Source organism: Rattus norvegicus, chromosome 5 (genome assembly GCF_036323735.1).
Source record: "Rattus norvegicus strain BN/NHsdMcwi chromosome 5, GRCr8, whole genome shotgun sequence".
In the NCBI taxonomy this organism is placed as follows: domain Eukaryota; kingdom Metazoa; phylum Chordata; class Mammalia; order Rodentia; family Muridae; genus Rattus; species Rattus norvegicus.
Window position 1 is genome coordinate 124,904,418 of NC_086023.1, and position 16,248 is coordinate 124,920,665.

Here is a 16,248-nt window from a genome sequence, read left to right on the forward strand (position 1 = left end):
AAAATCAGCCTAGATGTCCATCAATACACGAACTGGTAATGAAATGGGGAGCACATACATGGTGGAATTGCATTCAGTTGTAAAGCAAAACCAAGTTATAAAATTCATATAATCCAGGCTTAGAAAGAAAAAATACCATCTCCTTGTTCATATGCAGATCCTAGCTTCTAAACATTAGCTACAGTAGACAGTAGGAAGTACAGAAAAGCCAGGAAAGTCCAAAGGAGCCCAACGGATGGAGGAGGAGGCCAAGCCTTTTATCTACTGGAAAGATAATTCCCTCACCCAAGTTTTATGTAGGTTCCTAGTATACACTAGAACTCACCACTCTAACTAGTTCAGGGCCAAACCAGATAACCTCTAGGAGCCTCTGGATCTAGGTGGGTTGTTGGGTAACCCTGAAGCCCTGCTTAACACTCTGCCATGTAGGCTGTCCTGACGCCACCAGGGGGAGCCCTTGCGTTGGGACCATGGGGATGTTGGCGGCCCAAAGGCCCCTGAGGCTCAGAGCTGTGAAGTATACCTGGATATAGAGGACCAGAGCGCTGAGCAAATGACCCTTGGCCTTGAGGAAAGACAGCAAACATGGCAGTGAGCAGCGCTGAGCAAAACGAAAGTCCTGCAGTCGGTTACCTCTTAGGGGATAAACAAGCGGGTACTTCCTTCCTACTCTCCTCCTGTCAAGACAGGGGAATCGTGTTTTTAAGACTTTGAAAGCCAAGGCATGGTGATCAATGCCTTAAATCATGGCACTAGGGAGGCATAGGGAAGTGGATCTCTATAAGTTTGAGGCCAACCTGGTCTACACAGTGAGTCCAAGGTAGCCGGAGCAATATAGAGAGAAAACAACAATAATGATTTGCTCGGAGGCCATTCCAAGTTAAATATGCAAGTCTGAAGGTAGCCTAAGTGGGAAACTCTGCACCAAACAAACAAACACAAACAGATTTTTCCCCCACAAAAAAAAAAAAAAAAAAAAAAAAAAAACCTAATAAAACTCAGCAGACTATATATAAATCAAAGCACAGGTCATTCACCTTGCCCACCTCCAATCCCCATGACAGTTGGGAGATCCGCCCCTCCCCAAATCTAGGAACTGAAGTTTGGGTTTCCAGCCAGGACCGGCTCTGGAAGGAAATGGCAAAGAAATCAGAACCGAAAGTCATCATTAGTCAATCAGAGCCTCTTTCCTTCAGCATCCTACCAGAGTCACTCCAAGCTAGATAAAGGCATCTCCTCTAAGCTCCAGTTCCTGCCCTGCTAAAAGGAGGACAGTTGGATATGCCAGGGCTACTTGTAAGAGTTAAAGGGATCCATGCATTCAAACACTGGGGACCATACCTGTCTTTAAAACAGGTATAACAAGTATAATTTATTTCATCGTCCTCTCACACCCCCATCAAACGCACCTGCCCGATTAGCCACACTTCAGAGTTTTCTTTTCTTGGGGCCCTGAGCAGCTTTTGTGAAATTAAGTAGCCACCAGCAGGGGCGGAGTTGGGCGAGGGTATCACTAAAGGAGATCACAGTGTCCTGAGCTTTTCAATCTAACTTTAGTGATAAGATGTACTCAGCTCCCAGAAACTCCCCCGGATGGGATGTGATGGGAGAGGACCCGACGCAGACACAAAGTGAAACCCTTGCAGAGGGAGTGATGACAAGGAAACCTTGGGAGCAGCGGGCAAAGCCTTCTGCCCACACACCTCCCCCTACCCCTATGCAGCAGGTCCAACTGGGAGGATGGAGGCCCGCCCACTCCCAGCCCTGAGGGAGGGAGGAGCCACTGCCCAGGTGGAGCAGGTGGAGAGTCCCGGTTCCAGCCTGTCCCGGACAGGGGAAGTGACTGCACGCTGGCGGGCGGAGGAGGGAGCGTTGTTGGCCCCAAGATCCAGCTCTGGGAAGCTGGCATTGTCTCCCAGTCGGAGCCTCGGAGGACCACAATGGAAGAGGTAAGGCACCCGCTTGCGTGTGGACTGTCACCTTGCGAACTTTAGTTCCTTCCAAAGGAGAAAGTCCTAGGGAAAGAGCTGCCCCGTGTGCCCTGGGCCGAACAAACAGGTATCCTGATGAAACTGGCATGCTGGCCTTGCTCAGGAGTCCCGTGTCCTGTGTCTCTACAGAACCGGAGGCACTCTGTCTATAACCCAAGCCACAGTTCAAGTGCCTGTCACTTCATTGTTGACTTTCTTTCTCTGTCCTCTGCGGTGGCAGATGGGTATCCAAGTTCAAGGACAGAGCATGACTGTGGGAAAAGGTGGTAAGTGGTATGCCCTGTGGCATTTTTACATCGCTCTTCCCTATGAACTCTGTGGTCTGGGACGAAAGTGCTAGTGCCCTTGAGCCTTAGGGAATCTCCCTTCTCTGAGACTGAAGGTGCATGAAAAAAGTTGAGCCGAGGCGTGTGAAGGCTCCAGAGGCAGAGGCTGGAGTGTTGAAAGGCTAAAACCAGTCAGAGTCACACAGGGGGACCCTGGAGGTTTTTGGTTTTGACAAAAGCAACACGAGGTTTTGAACGACTTTGAATGGCTGAATGCTATTGGCATATTTAGAGATTTTGCCTGGCTAACCCCATCGTCTCAAATCCTTGCCCTGCTGTTCTGTTAGTGGCTTTCATTCTGCAGAAGCATATAAAGATGTTGTGCTGTGTCTCTATTAAATATTTGGAAGAAAGTTATTTACTCCTGAAATTGCATCACTTCCCACCCAGATGTTTGGTTTACAGTTAGAATGGTGGACCATTCATCTGTGGCTGGGCAAGGACAGCTCCGGAGTTTTAAAGGGACTCTTGTATTTCTGCCAACACTTGTATCTCTGGCAGTTCACATCACTCAGTTGAGCTTTGGAGAAGGGGAGCCAAGGATGCCAGTTCCAGCCCACTTGTGGCGCTACCATGTTTAGAAACTCATTCTTTTACTGGGGTGGGGGAAATTGTTTTTATTTAGAAAAGGTCTTACTTTACAACCCAGACTGGCCTCAACCTTTCAAATGCTTGAATTACAGGCATGTGTCACCATGCCATCTTCTATTGGTCAACTTTTGGGACCTTCTTCCATGCTGGCCACCTGCCAGGCTGAACTGATCCATGTGGATTCAGGAAAAAAAAAAGAGAAGACAATTTACATTCTGCCCTCTCTGGCTAACCAGGATCTGAACTGCCCACCACTATGTCTGCTTATCAACCTGATAGGACAAAGACCTGGAGGTCATTGTCTCCGGGGTTTTTAGGTGAGGAAGCTGAAGGACAGTACGGTACTGCTTCACGGGATGGCACCATCAGTCAGAGCAGGGCTAGGGCCTAGGCTCAGGTTGGCTCCTGGGTGCCAACTCCAAGCCTGGCAGCACGAGCAAGGATTAATTACTCCAGCAGAACGGTCAGAATGTACAAAAAGTACGAAAGGACCTATTTGCTTCCTAGTAACATTGTTTAGGACAAGAAAAAACAGTGCACATCTTCCTCTGCTCAGAAAGATGAGGAAAGACCCCAAAAGAAATATGGGCAGTTTCTCATCTGGAAAGGATCCGTCTATTGTTTTAGAAAGCCAACCAAACATTCCTTTATATAATATATAAATTTTGAGCACCTTCTTTGTCTGGTCAACTCCCTTTTTGGGTACATGGATGCAGCTAGGAACCCAACAGTGCAAACTATCTGTGTTAGCCAGGCACACTGGTACATGTGTGATTCCAGTACCTGGAAGGCTGAGGCAGGATCAAAAGTTCGAGGCCACGCTACGCTAGGTAGCTGTAGAAAACTCATTCATGAAGCTTACATACTAGTAAGAAAGGAGAAGGAAACACAAACTAAGGGTTAAATGGCAGCTAATGCAATGCAGATGTTCAGAGAGGAGTGGGATCTAAGGTCACGAGGCAGCAGAGGAGACTGCCATTCTAAGGGGCAGTGTCAAAGGTCGCTGTAAAGAGGAAACAGGACAGAAGCTTTAGGTTAAGAGAGTGGTTGTGTGGATGTTTGGGGGGAAAGATTCCATTGAGAGGTACTAGTTCATCTAAACTGCTTTGGTGAAGACCAAACCGTCCAGTGTAAACTAAAGAAGCAGAGGAAGCAAGGGGCGAACGCTCACATAATAAAGGGTGTGGAACCCTTAGTAGAAACTAGCTTTGCCCAACGATGGTGAGTAGCTATCTGGCACCATCTGGCTTTCATTTCCTAAGAATCAGGTGACTGTAGTTTGGAAACGAGATGGCCAGAAGCTTGAGAGCAGCCGCTGGCTGACCTGGTAGAGGGAAGGTGCACAGGTCTAAGGAGAAGTGGTGTGGGCCAGGCTTAGCAGGGGTGGTGGTTAGAAGTGTCGGATTCTGGGTCTCTGACTTTGGATGATTGGTCTAACAATGTTTTGGCTTTCTGAGGCTCTCATTTGGTTAAAAAAAAAAAACTACTTTGAGTTGTGAGTTTCGACGTTTTCCTGGATCAGCCATGTGTGGTGCTATACAGGCAAATGAATATTCGGTGTGTTCTCTGTTGCTAAGCAATGAGTTTTACTAGGATGGGTGTATCAACTGCATTTTTAGCTTACGATATGGTATTTTCTACTTACCATGGGATGGTTAGGCCATTGTCCTGTCATAAGTCAAGGTACATCTGTATGTTAAAGGTGGAGTCATCGTGGTATACTGACTAGAAAAGGGAAGGGGGGAGGAAGAGGATTGTCAATGACCTGAAGGGATAAAGGCTCAACTTGAGGAAGGATAGAACCGGTGTTTTTAAGGCGACATAATTCTGAGCAGTTCAGGAGAGCAGGAGTCAGTTTTAGACATGGAATGATGGAAGGGCTAATTATCCAGAGGGATCCTCAGCTTCAGAGTTCACTGGGGAGGTTGAAGCAGGAGACTAATCAGAATAAGATCTGCATTAGGACAGTGCTGTTTAAGACCGTGGTGTTAAAACTGACCTCACATGCTCCAATATTCTCCACAAGACGGGAAAGCAGGCTCCCTATTCTGTGTCTGGGCAAAACTGCAGGCTGCCTTGAACATTGCAGGTTGCCACATTTGGCCCTGTAGGACTTCACAGACCCCTAGGAGGCACGCCGTCCCCGTCTTGTTTTGAGAAGTGATTCTTACAGCCCTGAGCTAGGTCAGCAGCCTTTGCTGCTTTCATGCTGAAAATCACCTCATGTACATCCTGACTGACAGCTCCAGATGAGTCTTGCTTGCTGGCCTTCCTGCAAGACCACTCTCAGGGCCCCACAGACCATGCCAGCACCAGGCAAACCCCACAGAGTGGCTTTCATCAACACCCCGTGGATAGAAAACTCACCCAACTGGGCCGTGTCGATATTCTCCTCCTATGCAATTGGTAGATCCAGAAGGCAGGTTTATGTTTGTTTTATGTCACTCAATTTCCTGTTGTTTGGTTCTGTATTCGTAGGCATAAAACCAAAAGGGTACATTTAGGTTTTTTTCCCAGTTATTAAAAGAAAAGTTATTTATCTGGTCATAGTAGTACACACCTCTAATCCTAGCATTTAGAAAGCTGAGGCAGGAGGACCTCAAATTTAAGACCAGCCTATGCTACACACTGAGATTCTTTCTTTTAAAAAAAAAAAAAAAGTAATGTTGCTACACAGCTTTAATCCTAGCACTCTGGAGGCCAAGAATGTAGATTTCTGAGCTCAAGGCCAGCCTTATCTACATAGCAGTTCCAGACCATTCAAGGTTACATAGGGAGACCCTGTCGCAAACAAACAATGGCAAACAATTCTTTCTAATAAATATATGTTTTGGAGGAATTCTGTAAGAGTATGTTTTGAGCTGGCTCAATTGGTGTGGTCTCCTCATGCATATGCAAATATGTACACATAGGTACATATGCATACTTCACACACACACACACACACACACACACACACACATACATACGTGCGCACGCGCGCTCGTGACACCATGGGGGCTGCTTTACAGATCCTCATACTGAGAGGTTGGTAAGTCCTTTTTCAAATGCATGTGCTCTTGGTCAGGTGTGTTTTCACTTGGGTCCAGTCTTGGCAAGAAAGAACTGTAGCATTTTTTAGTTAGAGCTCACTAGTCAAGGTGTCACCAAACAGGGCTCAAATGTTTGATGGATAAGCTTGAACCACATTGAGAATCAAGCCACATTGAAGTTCACCTCTGCCCATTGGCAGCCAAGTGACTTGAGCAAGTGCTGGAGTTGGGAAATCTCTCAAAGTCCAACCAGTTTAACAACTCCCATTTTACAAGGAAATTTGAGTCCCAGGGGCAGAAAATTGGCAGTGGTTTGAAATTACCCATCCAGTCTCTGTACCTTGGGTATCCTGTTCTTTTTTATGTAGAGTTGGGAGATCTGCTAGTTAGGCCCAGCTCTCATCAGCGGATGGACATGGATCAGGCATCTCCCTGGGCCAGGCCCGCATTAGCATCTGAGAGGGACCTGCTTTACCGATGTCTAGTGTCTCTCTTATTCAGCAGAGCATTAAAGAAAACAAATGGCAGAAAGTAGAATAATGAAGATCATCCCAGCCTCAATGGCAGCAGTGTGGCTGGTGTCTAGCCCAGCATGAGGACTCATTTGAGGGGCTGCTGTCTGTGCAGAATGTCAGAGGAGTTGGTAGCAATGTATCAGAGGAAGAGGAAATGAAGAGTGGGGGTGGGGTGGAGGACAGCAGACAGGTTCAAAGGAACACAATGACACAATGTGAGTCAGGGGACACTTTTTTTAAAGATGTATTTATTTATTATATATAAGTACACCGTAGCTGTCTTCAGACACACCAGTAGCGGGCATCAGATCTCATTACAGATGGTTGTGAGCCACCATGTGGTTGCTGAGATTTGAACTCAGACCTCTGGAAGAGCAATCAGTGCTCTTAACCGCTGAGCCATCTCTCAGCCCCAGGGGAGTTGCCATAATGGAATCCTAAGATTTAGAAAGGACGGGGATTAAAAGGCCCTTGGTGATGCCCATGGATTACTCTGAAAACTGAAGTTCTCATTGGGTTGGAGTAGGGGAACTTTTCCTCTAAATTTCAGGGTTGAGCTGCATGTCCTGTGGTGGTCCTGAGGTGGTAATCTATTACCAACATCACCTTTGGCTAACTGGAATAGAATCTAGGCACGAATCCCTATGAAACACAGCTTAGCAATGCTTCAAGAGAAATGTTTGTTTGGTTTTTTTTTTTTTTACCTAAATAATCTGGTGTTTAAGGAAAAGGCCCTAAGGGAATATCTATTGCTAAATAACAGAATGCCAGCTGCCTTCTGTCTGTGTGTATCTCCAGTCACAAGGATTAATCCTTGAGGATCCTCCTGCAATGACAGACTCTGGTCGGTGAGCTTGTCTGGAGAGACTAGAAGCAGTTGTGGTTGAGAGGTGTGGTGGTGCACACCTGTAATCCCAATACCCAGAAGGCTGAGGCAGGAGACTGCTGTGCATTCCAGGCTAGTCTAGGTTATGGGGTAAGACTATGGTTTTTTGTTTGTTTGTTTGTTTGTTTTGTAAAGTTTGGCAACTTCATAGATGAGTTATGAGGGAAAAGAAACCACCCAGTAAATCAGTGAATGAAAGGCTGGGCAGCTCTCGTCTGTCTTGCCTGGAGGGCTGTGGGAAGCATCCTCTCAGACTGTAGTGTTTCGTCCTTGCTGGTGAGACAAGAAGTGGCCTGCATCATTGCCTCATAGCAACTCCCACCCTTATCATCCTTTCTTCAAAGGAAGAGTCAAATCCCCCTCCTCCAAATCACTCACCTACATTTCTCCTAGGAGAAATGTTCCCAGCAGGCAATGTGGGTCACATCATTCTGCTGTCCCATCTCAGTCATTCTTGATACCTGTGACAGAAAACCCATGCTTGTCAGCCCAGCAGACAGGGCTGCAGTCTTGGTGCCCACAAAGTATCCTCCCACTTTAGCCATTGTCCCTGGGCTATCCCTGTTCCAGCCTGGCATTTCTGTAAGCATCCTTAGCCAGAGGCATGACTGAAGGCTGGTGTGACTCAAATCAAGCCCTGCTTTGCCAAGAATTCTTTCTGAGCTCTTGGGCCACAACTGGTCTCTCCTCTCCTTGCAAAACCTCAGGTCCTTTGAATAGATCCAAGTGTAGGCTCTGAGGTCCCATGGGGCAAAAACCTGTCTTATAAGAGACAGGAAAGCTTGCCTCTCAAAAATACAGCCCCATGAGGCAACCTGACTGGTTTGTCCCTAGCTCTGACAAATGCCAGTTTCTTGGTTTTGAACAAGATATTTAATTTCTCAGGCTCCCAGGTGCTCCACTTGGAAAGGAGAGAAAATAATATCTGCCGCTTAGCATTCCACAGAGGCTTAAATATATTCCTAGGAATAAAGAACTCAGACCACCCCACCAAGCTCAAAGGGCAAATAATGCTACATCTGACATAACAGTAACTTACAGAAGGAACAAGTGGCTGCTACAGTTGAATTGTGTCAGCCTTATACTGAAGGCCCGCAGTGCTTGGAGAGCATAGGTGTTATTTCGAGGGTCTTTACAGAATAGTCAAGTTGAAGCGAGGCCACAGGAGTCAGTTTTAATCCAGCACGAGTGATATCCTCAGAACAGAGGATTTAAACAGGGGCTATGCAAAGAATAGACCGTGGGATGTGAGAACACCCTGTGAACATCAAGAGCACCATTGGGCTCCAAGCTGAGTGAAAGACCTACACTCCCCAAGAGGGAACTGACCCTACCTGCCTCTTGAACCTTCCAGAACCATCAGACAACAAATGTCTCTTGTTTAAGTCACAACTTATGGCATTTAATCATGGATGCACCAGCAAAGTTCTGCAAGAACCCATCTATGCAAGTTAACAAGAAAGTTGATGTTAATATTCGAGATTTTTTTTTTTATGCAGGGTGATGTTTCATGTTTGGACCCACTCCAAAACAGTAACTATGCTTAGTTCTTCAGAAAAGGGACTTGGGACAGACATGAGGTTGGCATCAAAGTTGGTGTTCTACCCAGTTAACAAATGCCTAGAAAGAGTTTCAAAGATTAGTCAAACTATCACCCTATGTGCGAGGACTCATTAAATACAGACAAGTTGCTTAGACTACTTTAGAAAGATCAAGCAACTTCGTACCCTGACTACGGAAAGAGTTCGGATTTCCCCTTTCTCTCATCTCTTGACTACTTTTACTGTTACCTTTCCATTCCAAAGATAGGGCAGGATCCTGGTGCAAACTAAGACTGCTTAACTCAAAGTGTGATTCTTCTGTGGTTTTTATGTTTTATTCACTCTCTCTCTCTCTCTCTCTCTCTCTCTCTCTCTCTCTCTCTCTCTCTGTGTGTGTGTGTGTGTGTGTGTGTGTGTGTGTGTGTGTGTGTGTGTATGCGCACAGACGCATGCCATGGTGCACAAGTGTGGAGGTCAGAGGACAACTAACTAGAAGAGTTAACTCTCTTCTGCCATGTGTGTCCTAGGAACCAAACTCAGGTGATCACCCTTTGCAGAAATTGCCTTTCCCACTATGCCTTCCTAATCCTGCAGCCTTTTAATACAGTGTTGTAGTCGCCTCCCACTATAGTGTTGTGGTTGCCTCCCACTATAAAGCTATTTCATTGCTACTTCATAATTGTTATCTTGCTACCCTTATGACTCATAATGTAAATATCTGAAATGGGACCCTGAGGGGTCTCGACCCACAGGTTGAGAGTCATGCACTATGCCATCTTGCTGGCCTTCCGGTTGCAGTTCTTGTTGACTGGCTTTGTCCCTTTCATCGTGACGATAGTGGATGCTTATGGAACAGAGGGCTAAAATGTTAGTCCAGGACCTGCATGTGATCCACCAACCTGCCATACACTTGCTGTTTGTCCCCAGACAAGTAGGTTGTCTTCTCTGACTTTAATGTTTCTCATCTGTTTGTGTGTATAGTAACGCCTGTCAATTTAGTCAATAAGGATTACATTTTGAATCGTGTATTTCAATAAACAGGAAGACTAAAATGCTACACTCGCAGTTGTTGATAGTGCCAAGCTCTCCCGTCCATAGAATTAGAGCAGAGCCACCACTTACCAGTGGTGCAAACCACCTCCAAGCCCTGCATCCCCCAACCCCCACATCTTTGGTGAAGTAGTCCATAACTTGTCTCAAAAATCAGCCATGGCTGGAGGCAAGAGGAGACAAAGGAGCTGGAGGCGAGGATTGTTTCTAAAACTTTTGAGGACTGAATTCTTATTAAGCCAGTATCATTTATAAAGTTTTAAAGGACAAATAGAGACATGGCAGCTTCAGATGCCCTCTAAAACCAAAGTACCCACCACTGGTGTGCTCTTTCTTGTTTGGTTGGCGGTGGTTGTTATTGTTTATTGTGCTTGTTGTCCTTATTTTGAGTGACAAGGATCGAACCTAGCTAGTACTTTCTGTATGCTACTCTACCAACCCATTCTGTTCACCTTTCTTCCCTTTTCTTTTCTTTCTTTTCTCTTTTTAAAGGCAGGGTCTCATTAATGTTTCATTGCCCAGTCTGGTCTTGAACTCACTCTGTAGCCCAAGAAATCCTTGAACTTGTAGCCCTCCTACATAGCCTCCCAAGAAGCCTCTCATAGGCCTGTGCCCCCCAGGTCTGCAGTGATGCTCTTTGGAGTGTGTGGAATGTGTGTCCTGGGACTTTCCTGTCTTCTGTGGTGTGAGCAAAGAGCATGAGGCTGGTAGTCTTGGGACTCTTGTCCAATTTGGTGTCCTCCTCTCATGCCTGGATACCTGAAGGTGAATTATTTTACCCTCTGTGGCCTTTCGCTTTATTGCTTGTGAGAGAGGAGTTAAATGTGGAGAGCAGACAGCTAAGATCATGTAGCAGCAGAACTGTCTGTATCATCTGACTGATGTGCAGGGCAGCTGAAGAGTGTGGTACATGAGACGTAGCCCTGATCTGAAGACTCCAAACCAGAAATACTCTCACATGTGAGCTGCCCTGAGCACTGACTGACAGGGTATCACAGAGGTTTTCACACCATCTCCTTTTGGTTCATACAAAGAATTATTTAGATTACCTTCAGGCTACGGTATAAGATATATATGATATATACATGAATCTTGTATTTAGATTTAATATCATAATACATATATAGAATATTCCAAACTTATAAGGAATACGAGAGAAACCCAATATACTACTGGGCCCACACATTTTGAATAAAGGATGCTTAAGTATTTATGTCTTCTGCCTTGTTTGATTTCCAGGTCATAGACCAAGGAACCCAAGGTCTGGTGGTGTACCACCACCATAAACCATTTATACCTGTAGATGTGTGTTCTCTGTTCTCACTTCTCCTTGCTATTTACCACAGTTCTGTGCTTAGTGACTATTTTAATGAACTCAATGTCCTGGGGAGGATGGAAGATATTTATAGAGCACGGTCCAACAATTTCATTCAGACCTCACCAACCCCACGAGAAAGACTCTATCTCCATTTCAGAGACAAGGAAATGGTTCTCTGGGTTGCCTGGTTTTGTTCAAAGTCTCATGGATGAAGAGCCAGGGAACCAATCTTTGAACCATATGCTTCACTTAAAGTCCCTAGATGTTCAGCAGAATAGACCACCACTTTCTGAGTTTATTTGGAAAAACACAGAAACATTAGCTTATGTACTACACTTTTAATTTTCCATTTGGAGTAGAGTCGTATGTTTACTATGATGACTGGTCTTGGTCATAGACTTAACTGAATCTGGAATCAACCTACTGGGCACTCCTGTGAGTGCTCCTTCAAATGTGAACTCATTCTATCAGTTTTCTTCCTCCAGAGAATACTGATTAGAACATTTACCAAGAAATTAAATAGCCATCACTGTCTTAACTTCTCTACAAGCCAGAAACTCTTCCTTGCAGCCAGGTTACAATCTCTGAGTATCAATCATTCATCACAGAGGAAATAGAGACTCTGACTCTGTCTATCTTTTCAGAGAGAAGTTTCTGGAAAATCTTAGGACCTAGCCTGCCTCTTAAAGATTCCCATATCTGTCTGAATAGGAGTACTGGACCAAAGACATGCATGGCCTGTAAATCTATATGTTCTGTATGACCAAGTGTCACCACCCCCAACTTTTCATAGAAAAAGAGAGGCTCTGAGGGTTTGGAGACATCTCCCATGGGTGGCTCCAGGTCTTTCTCAACTCATTGTGCCAGCAGGGAAAGGCAGTCAGTAGGTTTTCTTCTTATGCACCCTGTTCTCCATCACATTTCTTCATTATGATAGAACATGGAGTTTCTTAGTAAATGTCCCCAGTGGTGACTCTTGTAGTTAAATATCCTCTCCTAAACAGGATTCCATAAAACTGCATCAACAGTAGCATTGCCTCAGCTGGGATGTGTGGGAGAGTCATACACCACCAGGCAACATCTACACACACTGATGCTTCAAGGACTTAGTCGGAAAGTGCTCAAACGGTCTCAGCTGTACTTTTAGTACAACTCTTTTAGGTGGAAACTATTAATGGGACAACATTCTGTGAGATTCATTGTTGTCCTGTTACTGTGAAGAAACACCTTCTCTGAAAGAAACTTGAGGAACAGTGAGACTATCTTGGCCATGCCATTTCCCTGCTTGTGCGTAACCAAAACTGCTTTCATTTTTCCACAGAGACTCACAGGCAAGTTGTGCTTTTATGTCTCATGGGCTTGGTGTGTTGAGACTCTTCTCCTTCGGCTATGACTACTCTTTCTGCATTGTTTCAGGGATTATGGGAAGAGGGAACTTTTGTAGAATGCCTCTCAAATCTCTTGTCTTCAGGGTGGGCTGTAGCTCGGTGGTAGAGCATCTGGGAGGCATTTTTGAGGCCCTATTTTCCATCTCCAGCGTCACAAAAGCGAACCCCTCTCAGTCCCTGCGTCTGAATGCCGCTACTACCTCCCACTGGGTGTGTGATCTTCAGCCTGTTATTCACCTCTCTGAGCACCTCGGTGGAGGACCCTACCCACTTATTGACAGTGCCCGAACTCTCCTGAGCTCAGGGTTTCTACCGAACACTTAGAATGGTGAACACTATGGTGGCATTAGCTGATGCTGCTGGCAATGATGACAGCACACTGTGAAGGCACTCACGGTCCACAGAGAAACAGAAAAGCAGATGTGGTGAATAAAGTGATAAACATACATGATATTAAAGACCATGCCTGATCAAACAGGGTCAAGAGAGGGAGATGTATCGTGTCCTGGCTATGGTAGACGGGTTGCTGAGAATAGTTAAAAATATATTAGTGAGTCCTTTAGAGGCTAAACAGTTGCCTAACAGAGTTGGGATGGGAGAAGGGAAGAGATGGGAAACATTTGTTTGTTTGTTTGTTTGCTTGCTTGCTTGCTTGCTTGTTTTTTAATGCAGACTGCATGGCTGGATTCACTAGATACAAATCACCCTGGCTGCTTGCCCTTGGGGCCCTGTTCCACTGCTCTATACTTTCCTTGCTTTATCTACAAAATACATCATAATAATAATGGAGCTTGCCACATAGATATTTTTATAGATGTGAAGCTCTTAGCATATTACCTAACACATGTCATTCCTTTAACACTGGCTGTTGGTAATAAAGTGCCCACGTCCCCTACATTTTCTGGAGGATGGTGAGGTAGAACTTGTAAGCATGAAACATCACAGAAGAAGGTGCACAAGGCAATGGTGTACCTGACCATGGTTGACTAGGGCACAGCCATATGGCCAAGCTGCTTAAGGCTTTTGAGGTTAAGTTTCTCTTCTGTTGAATGGAATTGAACGTCACCCACCTTCTTTCAGATGGTTATGGAGATCAGATGACGTTAGTGAGGAAAGGGTTTTGTGAATTACAATACAAGGTGCCAACAGAAGGAAATTATGGCAGTGAGTGACGTGTAGACTGGATAAATACCTAGGTCCCGCTCTCTCCTACTCTGCTGCAGCTTGAAATTATTACTTATCTCATCGCCTTGACAAAACACCTGACAAAGGTAACTGAAAGGAGGGGTCTTTTGTCTTTGTGCATAGACTTCCAGAAAAGAAAATGCAATCCAAGATGGAGGTGGGGTGAGAGGTGGGGAGGAACAAGAGGCTGCTGGCCACATCACATCCAAAGATCATCAAACACAGTAACCAATACTTGTATTCAGCTTTCTTTCCTCCTTGGTTATGGTCCAGGACCACAATGCATGTCATTGTACCTCTCACATCTAATGTATATCATGGTTAGCTTTGACTGTCAACTGGACATAGTCTAGCCGTCTGAGAGGAAGTCCATCGAGGAACTGCCTAGATTCCTCAATGAATTGAGGAAAAAGGATTGGCCTATGGACATGTCTATGAGGAGTTGTCTGGATTTTTATTGATGTAGGATGACCCAGCCCAATGTGGATGACACTAGGCATGGTCAGGACAGGCAGTCTTGGGCTATGTAAAGAATCTAATTAATCATGGACTTGCTAGTAATCGAGAAAACAGTGTTCTTCCGTGTTTTCTACTTCAAGTTCCTGCTTGCATTCCTGCCCTCATGTCCCGTAACCTATAAACTGAAGGGAACCGTTGCCTCACCTACGCAGCTTTTAGTCAGAGTGGTTTATCGGTGTCACAGAGATAAAACCAGAATAGGGTGTGTCTTCCTACCTCAATTCACTTAATCTAGATAATCCCTCAGAGACTTGCCAGGAGATAGTTCCCCTGGTGACCCTGCATCTTATCCAGGTGATAATCAAGATTAGCCCTCAAGCTTGGTGTTGAATCAGGCTGGGCTCATAAAGGCCTGCTTCAAGTTAGTAAGCCCAAGTATAAGTTACGTAGGAACATTAAGGATTCCACTGGCGAGATGTCCACACAGGAAATTTTATCATATAACCTGACCTTCAGCTAGAAAGATTTCTGAAAGGAAGAAAGCAGCTATCCTCAGCTAATCTCAAGACCCTGTTGGAATCCTTTTGGAAAGAAATGGGGAAAAATATGACTAGCCTTTCCACCAAGCAACTAGAGATCTTACGCAAAATAGAAATCTGCTGCAAAGGTAGTTTTAGTGCCTTTATGGCTTGTCAAGTTTGGGCAAACATGTGTTAAATTCAGCATGAATGTTCATACCCATCTGACCTTAGAGAAGTTCAACATGCTTTCCTCTTCCCTCCATTTTTTTTTCTCTTCACTCTGCAAGTTTGTCCATGGTTGGCCTGTGATCATCTCTCTACCTACCTCTCCTGACCTCTAGTTACCATGTTAAAAGCCTCTTTGAGAAGTCTTACTACTCCACATCAGTTTTTAGTGCTGTGGCCAACAATGCTCAGTACTTACTTACCAGACATCCCTTTGCTTTCTTAAGGATACCCCAGCTTTTTTTTTTTTTCTTCAAATTATGGTGAAGTCATGTGACACATGCTGGCCAATAGGATGTGAGTGGAAGTGACACTCCAGGCACCACAAATGGCTATGAGTCTCTTAGCCCTTCTGAACCTGCCCCAGATGCTGAGGTATAAGATGTTGCAAGGCAGATCTCTGAGTGAATGTAGAGACCAGTCAGTCCTTCTACATATGTTGGGCATGTGGAAGAGAGGGCTGGGATGGAGGAGCCTTGGGTTAGGCCACTGAGATTTGGGGTCTGCTTGAATTCAGCAAAACCTATCCTATACTAACCACTGATCACCCTGTTTTCAAAATCGCCTGATTATTGGTTTCTATTGATGGTGTAACAAGTGGGCCGCAGGTTACACGCCTCCTGTCGATATGAGAAAAATCTGTCTCCCTGCCTTTTTCCTCTTAGAACCCACTTGCTCTCATTGATTGGTGGCTCCTTCAGTGTCAAGGGCAGCAGGGTGGAATCTTCTTTTCTCTCTGATCTTGGCTTTCAGCCTTATATCTTTTAAAACAATTAATTTCTTATCTATGTTCTATAAGGGCCCTAAGAATATACTGAGCCCACCCGGGTGAGCCAAGACCTTATTCCCAAAGTTCCTTTCACCATGTAAGACATCATAATAAAACAGATTCACAGGTTCTCAGAGTTTGGACACGGGCATCCTTAGGTACTCTGGAGGGTACTATGTAGGTACTCTGGAGGGTACTATGTAGGTACTCTGGAGGGTACTATGTAGGTACTCTGGAGGGTACTATGTAGGTACTCTGGAGGGTATTATAGCCTACTTCTTTCCTAGCCCATCCTGACCAGTTGCTTGTAGAGTATTCATCCAATTGCGTTTAGTTTATTTGTTTTTTTGTTTGTGTTTTTGTGGGCAAATAGCTATTTCCTATACAACTTATTTCCCATATTGTGACTTTCATTCTGAAAAAATAATCAGAGGTTATTTCTTATTGTTAT

General features: G+C 45.0%; 1 protein-coding gene across 2 annotated transcripts in view; it reads left to right on the plus strand.

The window, feature by feature from the left end:
* The first annotated feature begins 1,587 nt into the window (after positions 1–1,587).
* Fyb2 (FYN binding protein 2) overlaps positions 1,588–16,248 on the plus strand; it is a 123,863-nt gene continuing 109,202 nt past the window's right edge. Inside the window, exon 1 of one of the 2 annotated variants that reach the window (XM_063261317.1) lies at positions 1,588–1,949. In XM_063261317.1, coding sequence (XP_063117387.1) covers positions 1,941–1,949 — 9 coding nt within the window. In that variant the 5' untranslated portion in view covers positions 1,588–1,940. The remainder of the gene's footprint in view (positions 1,950–16,248) is intronic. The other variant, XM_017593779.3, reaches the window with a different exon arrangement.